The sequence below is a fragment of the Rhinoderma darwinii genome, chromosome 3, assembly GCF_050947455.1.
Source record: "Rhinoderma darwinii isolate aRhiDar2 chromosome 3, aRhiDar2.hap1, whole genome shotgun sequence".
NCBI classification, from domain to species: domain Eukaryota; kingdom Metazoa; phylum Chordata; class Amphibia; order Anura; family Rhinodermatidae; genus Rhinoderma; species Rhinoderma darwinii.
Genome location: NC_134689.1, coordinates 6,497,385 through 6,511,358, shown reverse-complemented (window position 1 = coordinate 6,511,358; position 13,974 = coordinate 6,497,385). Strand labels below are relative to the sequence as shown.

Sequence of the window (13,974 nt, the reverse complement as noted above, 5' to 3'; positions counted from 1 at the left end):
TATTTTTTCGTAGCCACTATGGCTAATAGATTAGGGTCCTGAACGGCACTCCCCTATATTAACTCCTCCTTAATTTAGCGAATGTGGGAATTTCTGCACTTTCCCTGGTCAGTAGATACAGGTTGCCACAGGCAAACGCAGTACAGTCCGCACCATAAGAGTGTACGAGACCCCTCCCCTGGTGATGTGACACCTGCTCACTGTACGTCTCATGAAATATTAATACCTTATTGTGCTGCGCTGAAAGACCATATAATTATCCTATTGAAGTAAACAGGTGCCGCCGGGGTGGGGGTGGGAGGTTGTGTTTGTCGACATTAAATTAAGTCCATCATTGCTTACCAAGAGAATAAAACCCATTTTTTTTTATAGATGTAGCAGAGCTCAGTTTTATGCTTTGCAGCGGTTTTGTTTCTACATCATGATAATACTTTGAGTTAGCAATAGGTTTACCGGCAGTCCTATGTAAAGCCACAGATATAGTGTAGTGATATCACAGTGACGACTTGTGCCCCATGTGAATCCTTACCTTTGATCATTATGTCAAAAATTTGGTGCCGATTAAGTTCTTAATATATTTTTATATCGGTCATTTTTTTCTAATACCGAGCTCCAAATACCCTGCATAAACAGAGTTCTGTAATAAAATTAGGACTCCCTGCAGCCACCACTAGGGGGAGCTCAGGAGTTTACTGCATACGGTTTATACATTGAATTTAGCAATAGCAGAGTATGCTGTCGGCTTCTTAGCTCCGCCTAGTGGCGATTGCAGGCAGACTGAATTTTATTATGTTATGCAGCTCTTATGTAGTGGAGGGGTCAATGCCCCCCCGCTTCTCAGGGATCAGTTCCTGGGTACAATAAACCACCCACTAGAGTTGTTGTGCTGTCGCCTGCTAAATCTGCATTCACCCTGTACATTGGATTTAACTATGATTTTTTTTTTATAATTGCATGTATAAATGGACCGGGGCAAACCGAGAATGTCCTGGACCTCTAGGCAGAGAGTAGTGACATCATGTTATAGGAGATGTTCACACGATCGATTTTTAAAGTGATATGGATATTGACTAATTCTATTGAGATTATTGAGCAGAAATAGCCCCCGGCCCCTTGAGCACTGCTCGAATGCCTGGCCACCCTGGCCGCTCCTATCATATCCCTGTATAAAAATATTTGGAGTCTAATTCCTCCATTTTTGTACACACCCAGTTCAAACATATACAAATTAATAATCTCAGTAAATAGTCTTTATTAAAGAAAAAAAAACAAAAAAAACGACCGTTTTCTGTCTACAGCTCCTATGCAGGCCTATGTGTCTCCATGGTTACAGACTACAAACTCTGTGTAGTCGGATTCTACAGCACTGTGCTACTCCACTCCCTCATTCCCCTCATCTCGATAACCTACACACGGTATGAGCAGCGGTGTTTCTAACCTTCTTGCAGAGGCAAAAAGTTAAATATTGTCCAAACCGAGCCTCCAAATTGGAGAAAAGAATATACAGCATGCACTATATATCTGTATGCTGCCCCCTACAGTCAGTGAAGGGTGCTGCCAGAGGTGAAGTGGTAATATTTAGTGCACCCCTACAGAGGGGCAAAGGGAATGGAGAAACAAAAATCTGCAGGATCAGACTACACAGGGGTTGTTTGTATGCATGGAGACACATAGGTCTGCATAGGAGCTGTATACACAAAGCAAACTATATGAATAGTAGCTTTATTTGATATCTTAAATACATGGAAGCTATGTTATGTGGTTGCAAAAGTATTCACACCCACTAAACATCACGTGCCAGGATGAACCGGGGCCGTCTACTAGTTGTGAAGTATCAATAGTCCATCGCTTTGTCTCAAAGATAAAATTCCGTTCTTTCAGGCTGCGTTGTCTGTGGATTTATTGAACGGCCATTTGTAACCAGACAAGAGACCAGCGCCAAATCTGCCAACCTGATTTACAAGAAATGCCAGGAAACCTGGTAGCGCAGGAAAAAATATGCCTACACCCATCCCAACAAAAACCATTTGTCAGCTCCTTGTTGTATTCTATTGATTCATCTGGAAGGAATGTGTTTCTCATTGTTTATGGAGAAGCTTCTGCCGGGACATGCCGCTCCCCGAGACGGGTGAACAGCAAAAATCAAATCAATTGAAAGGGTTTAAGACTTTTTGAAATTGGCAGCAGGGTAGAGGATGGCAATACAAGAATAAACGAACAGATTCTCACCCCCTGAAGTGCCCCCTACTACCGCGCTGATGTCCCGTTTTACGGAAGCTCCTGCAGCGGTCACGTGTCGATCATGACAGCAACACCGCTGAAGCCAGTGATTGGTATGTGACTGCTGTGGAGCTTCCAGGACCGGAGTAGCAGAGAATGAGACCTCCGTGCTGGAGCGGGAGGCACTTCAGGGGGTGAGTATCTGTTAGTTTATTACGTGATGACATCCCCTGCCCTGCCGCCAATTTTTAAAAACCTCGGATAACCCCTTTAACAATAAAAAAAAATAAAAAAAATCGCCAGCTCCCAACAGGATGCAGACCAGCACAGTGCTACATGGAGAAGGGTTACACATTCATCAGCATATTTCACCTGTGTAACCTTCCTCCATGTAGCACTGCGCTGGTCTGCATCCTGTTGGGAGCTGGCGATTGAGCTTGCCCTTGTATCAGTAAGTATGGCTTTTTAAATATATGTCCCCTTGTTCTGTGGTCTTTAATAATTTAAGGTTTACTCCATAATACACACATATCCATCCATCTATCTATCTCATATCCATCCATCTAGAATTCTACATACAGTCATGGGAAAAAGACAGTACCCCTTATGTCCAATACGAGGGGGGGGGGTCTATCTATCTGAAGTCCTGACCGCATGTGTATAAATGATGGCCGGACAATTGCACTTTTTACATCTTGTGTCTCCCCCATTTCCTCATAGATTGTAAGCTCTTGTGATCAGGGTCCTCACTCCTCGTGTTTGAATTGATAATTAGTTTGGTCACGATGTAATGTCTGATATTATCTGGACATGTTCCCTGTGAATTGTAGAGCGCTGCGGATATGTTGGTGCTATATAAAGATTATTTATTATTATTGACGACATCTGTAACTGAGTGAATTTCACTCTTCGGGCCCAGAAACGTCATGGCCTCTCCCCCACCTTCACATACGGCTTGGTGTATCGAGTCCTTACCTTAGGCAGCCGGTCGCATTGTAAAATATATCGGGATCAGACATTAGCGCATTTTTGGAATACTCTCCATCTTTCCAGCCGGAACATGGGATAACAATATTGCTGGTCAAGGTCTGCAGAGCATCTCGGATTAGCATGACCTTCAGCTGGTCATTGGAGGACAAGTTCCACATTAACCCTGCAATACCAAAGGAATCAATAGTGGAGGAGAAACGCCGCACAATGGGCACCATATGCATGATCAGGGACTTATTTGTACTTTATGGATGTAAATCCTTCTACTGCTCACACAGCTGAGGGTTTGTTACAATGTATCAGTTCACCTTGAGCCTATAGGGGCATAGTCAAACCTCTCTCAGTCTGCAACCGTTTTATTGCTTTCAGAGAATGAGGACCCTGTTGAGGTATACAGCAATCATAGGGAACGGAAATGGGGTCCCCGTTCCTTCCCATCGTGCCTCATATAAGGGTCTATTCACACTGCGTTCAGGACATCTGATGGACGTTTATGTACTCTGGACGTAAACCTCCAATGGGCGCTTCCAATGTATGCAAGTGTATGTCACATAATTGCATACGTCGCCCATAGACCGCCATTGAAAAAAAAAAAAATATATATATATATATATATATATATATAAAACGCGGGGTGTACATTTTTGGCGGTGCCCATCTGCATAGGAAAGTCGTATACTGATGTATACCAGCCCAACAAATGCCAAAAGACACTATTTCGGCATCCGTTTGGCCCGCAGAGGTGAATCCTGGCTCATACTCCAAACGTGCGCTGTAAACGCAGTGTGAATAGATCCTTAATAGCCTTTTTTCTAATGAATTTATTTTAAAACCAGTTGTTTAGATTTTGCCCAGGAGCATATTCACCTAAACTCGAAATCACATACAGAGAAATAAAAAATTAATTTCTGTCTACCTGCAGCCACCACTAGAGGGAGCTTAGAAGCATAGTGTGTACATTGATCTCAATATTAATACTGTATGCAGTGAGCTCCACCTAGTGGTGACTGCAGGTAACAGACTTATGATTTAACTTTGTCTATGTAGAGGTTTTGGAGCTCTGTATAAGAAACACAGAGCATTGACCCCTATAACGATAATAACAGAAGCTCGGCTGGGCGCACACGGTCACTTGTGAAACCTTGTAATACATTAACTCCCGGCTTCCTGCTTCTGACATTGTATTCTTTTATAGATTGGGAAGAAGAACAGATCCTTGTAATCTGCAGGATGAAGTTGGCTGCAATATTGTGTCTAGAACTTCTTCACCGATCCTGCAGAGGAGTCATCACAATCTCAATACTTGGAATTTGAAGCCAGAAGTTACCCCGGGCCATCGCTGAGAACTTCTGTAAATATTCCCAGAACTGTTGGGCGCACCCATAAACACAGTATACAAAATATCAGTCCGAATATCAGACACAATGGAGATTTGCACCCTGGGAGGAGGGTAGAGCGATGACAGGACACTGAACATTAAGGTTCAATACTTGGTACCCCAAAAACTCTGTAATAAACCCCCTGCCATCATTCTGCACTGATTTTGGGTAACGTGAACAGTGGAGCTGAAGCGACTACGTAGAGACACAGCTATAGGGCATGATGCCGGTTGAAGTAAATTGTAATACACAGAGTAGGAGCCCCTATTTGATGTAGTTCTTCACCCCAGGATAATGGTGGAGGGGGGCTTCTTTCTATTAACACTATATACTCCGTACCTCGCTAATTTTAAGAATAATTTTCAGAAGCGGTGCTTTTTTTTCCCATATAAACCCTAACCATAAGTACAGGTCACAACCCAAAATGCCAGCTGAAGTGCCTCCATTAATAGTACCAGCAGAGTGCCCCAATAATCATTGCCCCCTATAATCAGTGCCAGAAGAGTGCCACCTATAATTAGTGCCAGAAGAGTGCCCCCTATAATTAGTGCGAGCATAGTTCCCCCTATAATTACTGCCAGAAGAGTGCCCCCTATAATTAGTGCCAGAAGAGTGCCCCCTATAATTAATGCCGGGGTAGTGCCTCCTATAATTAGTGCCAGGGTAGTGCCCCCTATAATTAGTGCCAGGTTAGTGCCCCCTATAAGTAGTGCCGTGTTAGTGCCCCGTATAAACAGTGGCAGTACAGTGCCCTGTATAATTAGTGCGAGCATAGAGCCCCCTATATTTAGTGCCAGCATAGTGCTCCCTATAATTAGTGCCGGAAGAGTGCCCCCTTTAATTAGTGCCGGAAGAGTGCCCCCTATAATTAGTGCCACAATATTTCCCCCTATAAGTAGTGCCGGAAAAGTGCCCCATATAATTAGTGCCAGCAGAATCCCGCCTATGATTAGTGCCAGAATAGAGCTCCCTATAATTAGTGGCAGCAGAGAGCCTCCAATAAACAGTGTCCCTTATAAATGATACTGCCAGCAGAGTGCTACCCAACATAGCAGTAATTACATTAATTAAAAAAACTGCCTATCTGCAGCAACCACAAGGGGGAGCTCCCTGCATACAGATGTATATATGGGAATATAAACACATAAAATGCTAACTCCCCCTAGTGGTGACTGCTGTCAGGCTGCATGGAATGGGATGGATTCTGGCCCTCTCCCCCTGATGTCCTCACCTGTAATCTGCTTCTTTATCTCCAGGTCCTGACTCTCCTTCAGCAGGTTGAGGAGGACGGGCATCCCGCGCCGCTCATACACCTCCAGCTTATTGTCATTGTCCTCGTACACCAGGTTGCGGAGGGCGGCGCAGGCGGCTCGCTGCACCTCCTCATTACTGTTGCTCAGGAGCTGGATCAGCTTGGGAATCGCATTCAGACTGTAAACCTGCGAGATACAGACCAGGCATCTAATTGATTTACTGACCAATGTGCGCCAAATTTATTAGAGAAGTGCGCCAAGCAAAACATTGGCGTATATGTTTGTATGAGACACGTGTCCAACATCCGTAGCAAGTTACGGAAATTTAGCGTGCTGCATCCGTCATTTTTATGAATTTTAAAATGAGTCTAGGGCTCCCCGGTTCTGTGGAGGTGGCTTAAAGGAGAACTCCATTTTTGGACAACATGGTAAGTAATGAAAACGCAATGCCTTTTTTTTCTTAAAGTGACATGAGGTTTTCTTCTCCGTTTACATTCAAAGCTAAAATCAAAAAATTCTTCTGTTTTACGGATACCAGAGAGCAGTGCATTGTGGGAAGTTAGTTTAGTGGTTAGGTCCCATATCTGCTGTTTGTTTCCAAGGGCAAACATAGCCAATTACCCCAAAAATCCCTACAATAACTTTTTGGATTTAGAGTGCCTCTTTAATGTAGATGGACTACAAACCGTAACTATTTTCTGTACGTGATTATAGGGGCAGCCAAATTTATTTTATTTTTGACTAAATTAAATGAAGAACGTTTATTGAAGTTTGACTATAGGGGAGGCCAAGGGTCAAATTCACTGTTTACACTTCAGATCACTCCACTTAAAATGTTTGTGGTGGGGGAGGGCGTTAGGGTAAATATTATTCTAACTGATTCCTAAAAACTTGTTTTTCTAGAGCCCGGGCTGCAGGGCCAACATCTTCTAAATGGACATTTCGGGGGCAATTAAGCTGTCCATTAAGCGGATAATAGGGAGTTTCCGCTGCTTAGACCCCAGTGATCGTCTGCAGGGACCTGGTAGCAAGTTTTCAATTTTCCTGCAGCACCACCACAGGGGAAATGAAGTATTACACAGTTCTCATTGAAATCTATGGGCTGTCTTTGTATTGAATGGAAGTGGTGGGTCCCTCAGAGAGGGAGATTCTCTTTTTAGCCGCCCTCTACTCTGGTTAATAAATGAGGGTCCTGAAATAGGGGCCTGCCGTATCGACAAAATTCCCTAATAGGGTAAATTAAAATTTAAAAAATTAATAAAAATAAAACAACCCCTTTGAAACTCGATAGGACATTGCCGCCATCCTGGTGACAGGTCTCCTTTAAGATATCACACAATAGTAACATTATGTGACATAAAGGACACAACACTACACTGATGAGCAATGTGCAGCACAAACACCACGTCCCCCCCCCCCAAAAAAAACAAAAAACAAAACACAACCACAAGCCGAGATGAACTGTTTTTGCCCTGAACTTTGGATTACTCTCTGAATTCCAGAAGGGATTACACGCTGCTCCTGACCAACTAGCCGAGTGCCCCTCCTAGAGATACAGTCCTGCTGTGACATTCCAGTCATCCGATCAAACTAAATCACGTCACCTGTAGAGCTCAGGAGGAGGATTACTGCCGGTGCCGAAAGGAAAGTCAATTTAAAAGAAAATCTATTTTTTCTATCTTTCAAGTCTCTCATATCTATATCTATCTATCTATCTATCTCATATCTATCTATCTATCTATCTATCTATCTATCTATCTATCTATCTATCTATCTATCTATCTATCTATCTATCTATCTATCTATCTATCTATCTATCTATCTATCTATCTCATATCTATCTATCTCATATCTATCTATCTCATATCTATCTATCTATCTATCTATCTATCTATCTATCTATCTATCTATCTATCTATCTATCTATCTATCTATCTATCTATCTATCTATCTATCTATCTATCTATCTATCTATCTATCTATCTATCTCATATCTATCTCATATCTATCTCATATCTATCTCATATCTATCTCATATCTATCTCATATCTATCTATCTATCTATCTATCTATCTATCTATCTATCTATCTATCTATCTATCTATCTATCTATCTATCTCATATCTATCTATCTATCTCATATCTATCTATCTCATATCTATCTATCTCATATCTATCTATCTCATATCTATCTATCTATCTCATATCTATCTATCTCATATCTATCTATCTATCTCATATCTATCTATCTCATATCTATCTATCTATCTCATATCTATCTATCTCATATCTATCTATCTCATATCTATCTATCTCATATCTATCTATCTATCTATCTCATATCTATCTATCTATCTATCTATCTATCTATCTATCTATCTATCTATCTATCTATCTATCTATCTATCTATCTATCTATCTATCTATCTATCTATCTATCTATCTATCTATCTATCTATCTATCTATCTATCTATCTCATATCTATCTATCTCATATCTATCTATCTCATATCTATCTATCTCATATCTATCTATCTCATATCTATCTATCTCATATCTATCTATCTCATATCTATCTATCTCATATCTATCTATCTCATATCTATCTATCTATCTATCTATCTCATATCTATCTCATATCTATCTATCTCATATCTATCTATCTCATATCTATCTATCTATCTATCTCATATCTATCTATCTATGTATCATCTATCTATCTATCTATCTATCTATCTATCTATCTATCTATCTATCTATCTATCTATCTATCTATCTATCTATCTATCTATCTATCTATCTATCTATCTATCTATCTATCTATCTATCTATCTATCTATCTATCTAATATCTATCTATCTATCTAATATCTATCTATCTATCTATCTATCTATCTATCTATCTATCTATCTATCTATCTATCTATCTATCTATCTATCTATCTATCTATCTATCTATCTAATATCTATTTCATATCTCCGGAGGCCCAGCACAATATCTATAACAGGACCTCACCTACCAAGCATCATTTATAACCCTGGTATCTTCTTTGGGTCCCCTTAGGGACCAGGACTGGGTGGGACTGCTACTCCCTATAGGTCGATCCTATCTGTCTAATATCTATATCACTCTCTCACATTTCAGATATCTCTAATGGATTTTTGGCGCTTATGGCGGTCACGGGCAAAAAAAAGTGGAGTTTCCTAATACCCAGAGATCAATATTAACCCCTTCCCCACCTTAGACCACAAGGTTTTAAAATCTAAACTAGCTGGAATATTAGATGTTAACCCATAACCATCCTTGACCACCATGGATAATGTAGGTAAACATTAACCGCTTCCTCCCCCTAGACCACCTGAGATATTAACCATTAAACCCCTGCAGACCCCCCAGCAAGATCACAGGAATCCTATCACTAAACCCTAAACCACCCGATGTAAAAATGTGTGATGTATTACAGGTCAAAAGTTGGCAGAGGGGTATAATAGGGCATGGAGGGGGGAATTTTGCTGTCTGGGCACCGAACCTCCGTAGAAATCCCCCCATAAATTTCTGCGTTTGTTCCTGTCTCCCTCCTGGATATGAATGGGATGGTTTTTTTTTTGTTTGTTTTTTTATCAGGAATTATTTTAATTTGGTGGAAACTTTTTAATAGTTCCTCCGAAACGGGAAGTTTATGATTGGAATTAGTCACTTAGTGTTTTATATGTGAAGCACTTTGCTGGAACTGGCGAGTTGCACAATGACTTCAGATCACAACCGTACCGAGACCCAGCCCTCCCCCGCAGGTACCCGTACCTTTTTCCTGGACTCGGCTTTTTGGAAACATTCATGCTGTATGTAACTTGCTGCCGCCGTCAACCAGTAAGCAGAGGTAGTATCGTTCTGCAGCAAACTCACAGCTCTCTCCAGAGTCATCTGCACCTCTGATGTCACCGGGGCGGAGCTGAAACACACGATGACGCGTTACTAAAGGAGGACGCCGAATTTTGGAAAACTGCATATCCTATAGTTTTGCATCTACGGTCGGCCTTAGGGGTGTGCGACCTGAGCTGGAGCCAAGGCCGCATCATCGGTCATTACTGAAGGGGCGCACTAGGCTGATTGGTGGTCTGAACCCCCAAACCCACATTAGGCAGAGTTATTTAGGAACTCTATTAGTTGGGCACTATATTGTAGGGCAGGAGAAGGGGGTCATTAATAATAGATACCGCCAACCATACCATCCACACTAAGGCCTCGTGCACACGTCCGTAGTTTTTATCCGCAATTACCGATCCGTAATCTGTATTTCTTCCCGTATTTTTACGTGCGTTGTGTCCGGGCTGCATAAATAGGACATGTCCTTTTTTTCACATTTACGGACCGTGCTCCTATACTTATTACGGAGAGCGCGGTCCGCAAACGCGGATGACACTCTGCGGCTTGTCCGTGTAATATTTACTGACCGTAAATACTGCATGGACGTGTGCATGAGGCCTTAGTCCGACCCTGGTTTCAGTTATGCGCGGTTGGTCGACTGTTCATCCGACATATACGTAGGATATGTTTTAATATGGCGAATGAAGGACACTTTAAAGAGGTTCTCCACCGAAATGTAAGCGCTCCAGGAAAGCCTAGTTTAGGTCCTGCCCAGCGCTGTAGATCTGAGTCATCTGGGTCAGACTGGTTGCTAGGGAAAGTGCTGCCTGACAACACACTGAAAAGACTGGTTGTTAGGCAATGTATTCATAGTAACCAGACATGACATTTCGGATGGATTGTGACTGTTCTGACAGCAAATAAAGGGGTAAAGTAGCTTGTCAACGTAATATCACATGCCGGCAATGGTAGAACATGGATTGGCCGGGTCCGCCAGGTCGGGAGACACCGTTACTTTGGGACTTCATGCTGCGGCTCATAGATCGACCCCCTCTATTGCCCCCATATGCCCTAATATGGCACCTTAAAGGTTTGACATAGGGAGGAGGTGACACGATTACCGGGTGCCGATGGGCTGCCATGGCAGCCGGGGAACTAACAAAGGCCCCCAGGCCTGCCATGGCTAGATGTCCATTAGGCCATTGGACCACACTATTTGTAATGGAAAAATATAGCCCGATACATCCACGTGGACATGATACCACGAGCTTACCTCACACGTGTGTCTAGGTGTCCAGCATCATATTGCGTAATATTTCCACCGGCTGCCATCGCGGCCGTCATTGTAGCTCTCTTTCCAGCTACGTCGATGCCACCGACTGCTGTAGGGGACTGGATGTACTCTTTTTGGTAGGTGGAATACTTCCGGTTGGTCTGCTGTGTGTCGAATCTATTAGACATAATTTGGGACTTAACTCGACCGACGCCTCCGACAGGTTGGAACTGGTAATGCTTCTTCTCTATGAGGTTATCCATACTGCGGCTGTTCCTCTGTTGGTTGTAGGGTCTGACGGGACTGGTGGGGACACTATTTATGAACACTGAATCTTGGTCAGACTGGGTGGACTTTTTCACGGTGCTTTGCCGTTGTCTAGTGCCATGACCAAACTCGGAGCGAGAGTATCGTATGGTGGACACGTTTGGTCGGGACTCCTGATATTTCAGGCTGACGGTGGCGTTTTTCCTTTGCTCATAGGCGCCCATTCCTGTGCCTTGTCTTTCTGGGGAGATATCCCTCCTCACCATAGGTCTTCTCTGGCTGGAGTCCTGCTCGCTACCCCATTGATTGTAGGATGAATAACTTTTGGCCCATCCATTTTCCTGTGTTCGCTGAGCATATTGCGAGTGACCACCACCCCAACCGTTCTCATGCAGCGATGACGTATAGTTCTGCAAATAAAAAAAATTAGATTGAAAGGGTCAGTAACAAAACAAAAAAATACAGCTTTACAAGACAAGATACAGAGATCAGTCACACGTATGTATATAAATGTCCCTGGAGTTTCTCAGCACTGGAGATGTGACATGGCGTGTCATTGTCCTGTACCCTGACACTTGGCGGGCAGGACAATGGGACCGACACTTGGCGGGAAGGACAATGGGACCGACACTTGGGGGGCAGGACAATGGGACCGACACTTGGGGGGCAGGACAATGGGACCGACACTTGGGGGGCAGGACAATGGGACCGACACTTGGGAGGAAGAACAATGGGACCGACACTTGGGAGGAAGAACAATGGGACCGACACTTGGGAGGAAGAACAATGGGACCGACACTTGGGAGGAAGAACAATGGGACCGACACTTGGGAGGAAGAACAATGGGACCGACACTTGGGAGGAAGAACAATGGGACCGACACTTGGGAGGAAGAACAATGGGACCGACACTTGGGAGGAAGAACAATGGGACTGACACTTGGGAGGAAGAACAATGGGACCGACACTTGGGGGGCAAAATAATGACTGACACTTGGGGGGCAGAATAATGACTGACACTTGGGGGGCAGAATAATGACTGACACTTGGGGTACAGGACACTGACACATTTGTAAGGGTAAGGGGGAAAAATTCCCACCAGGGGACTCCATTGTATTTTGGGTCTGTAACGGCATTTGAACGATGTTGGCGTTATACATATATGACGCACTGTGACATACGCACAGCTCCGGCGACATTTTGGCGGCATTTGCTGCACCATACCAGGGTAATGGCGGCAGTGTGGCTACGTCGTGTCGTCACAATGGCGCAGTCTCCTATTCTCTAATACGACTGTGTTCCTACCAACCAATGTTCAGTGACAGACCTTGGAGACGGGTAGAGCGGCGTCGGAGGAGTGAGTGGATCCGCTGGAGACCGATGGCGCCCTGTTGGTCCTGTGGTCTTGGGGGGGGGGGGGACTGCAGGTGACGGGCAGGAGCCTCCGCATGATGGTGTGTGGAAGTTGGGTGAGCAGTTCTGTTTACGGGCAGGAGCCTTCCCACATGTAGCAGGCAGTCGGCGATTTGCGGCCTACTAGGCCTTACAGACCCCTACTTCACACCATTCTTACAACTGCATAAGGCCGTACACCCCCCGAACCCACGTTACACACGGACACGTGGAGTGGACTGAATGTCGTTATAGGGATTTTCGTGGAATCCCTGTGTAATCGCTCTTCTTCTTTCCTATGGTCTGGACATGCGGGTTGAGTCGTCTCGGCCCATTTCTCCTGGTATGTAAACATTCAGAAGCTATAGGTGTGTCTGATCGCCCGGAGGAATGTTTTCTTTCTTCAGGGGCCACTGAATAAGGGACAAATGACTGAGACGTAACCCGATGCTCAGACAACATCCACAATCACTGAAGAATGTGGTTTCTTGGCTTCATCTCAGGCCCTGTTCACACAGAGTTTTTTGGCAGGCAGAGAAAGCGGAAAGATTTCGACCTGCCTGCACTTTTTTTGCAGCGTTTTTTGCCCGCGGCCATTGAGCGCCACAGGCAAAAAAAACGCTTTCTCTGCCTCCTATTGATTTCAATGGGAGGTCAGAGGCGGAACCGCAGCAAGAAAGAGCATGCCACTTCTTAAGCCGACTTTTGGAGCCATTTTTCATTGACTCTGTAGAAAAACAGCTCCAAAAACGGCCAGAAAAACACTGCGAAAAACACGAGTTGCTAAAAAAAAACGGCAGAAAATCAGGAGTTTTTTTCAGGTAAATTCATGGACTATTCTAATGCGCCAAAAAACGTGCCAAATGTTCCCATAGTCAATGGGAGTCCTAATTACACGCCAAAAAAATAAAAAAGTGAGAACAAAAAACCTAAAGAAAAAACACACGGAAAACGCCTGTATTTTAAAAAGCGCTCTACAAGAAACGCTAGCGCATTTGACACGTTTACAAGTATTGTTTATTTCTTTTTAAGCGCCGTGTGAACATGCCCCGTTTATGAGCCGATTGAAATATTCGGACTATTCAGAGCGGACTATGGATCACAATTTCTCGGCCTATTGGGTCCATCTACCAGATGATGTGTGTACAGGCTCCACTGATGTCTATGGGGTCAATACTTTTACGGCCAGTTGACATTGAAGTTTTTTTGACGCAGAAACCCCATCGGAAAACGCGCTAAAAAACGTTAGAAAACGCCTCCCATTGATTCCAGGTGTTTACGTCTCTGACCTCCCATTGACATTAATGGGAGGTAGAGAAAGCGTTTTTTGCCCGCGG

The 13,974-nt window shown here is 43.7% G+C and overlaps 1 protein-coding gene across 1 annotated transcript in view; it reads right to left on the bottom strand.

Annotated features, from left to right (window-relative positions):
* PKP2 (plakophilin 2) overlaps positions 1 to 13,974 on the bottom strand; it is a 68,278-nt gene that overhangs the window by 18,397 nt on the left and 35,907 nt on the right. The window contains exons 3-6 of the mRNA XM_075855764.1: positions 10,980 to 11,656; positions 9,644 to 9,791; positions 5,821 to 6,028; positions 3,196 to 3,373 (exon numbers count right to left, since the gene is read on the bottom strand). Coding sequence (XP_075711879.1) covers positions 3,196 to 3,373; positions 5,821 to 6,028; positions 9,644 to 9,791; positions 10,980 to 11,656 — 1,211 coding nt within the window. The remainder of the gene's footprint in view (positions 1 to 3,195; positions 3,374 to 5,820; positions 6,029 to 9,643; positions 9,792 to 10,979; positions 11,657 to 13,974) is intronic.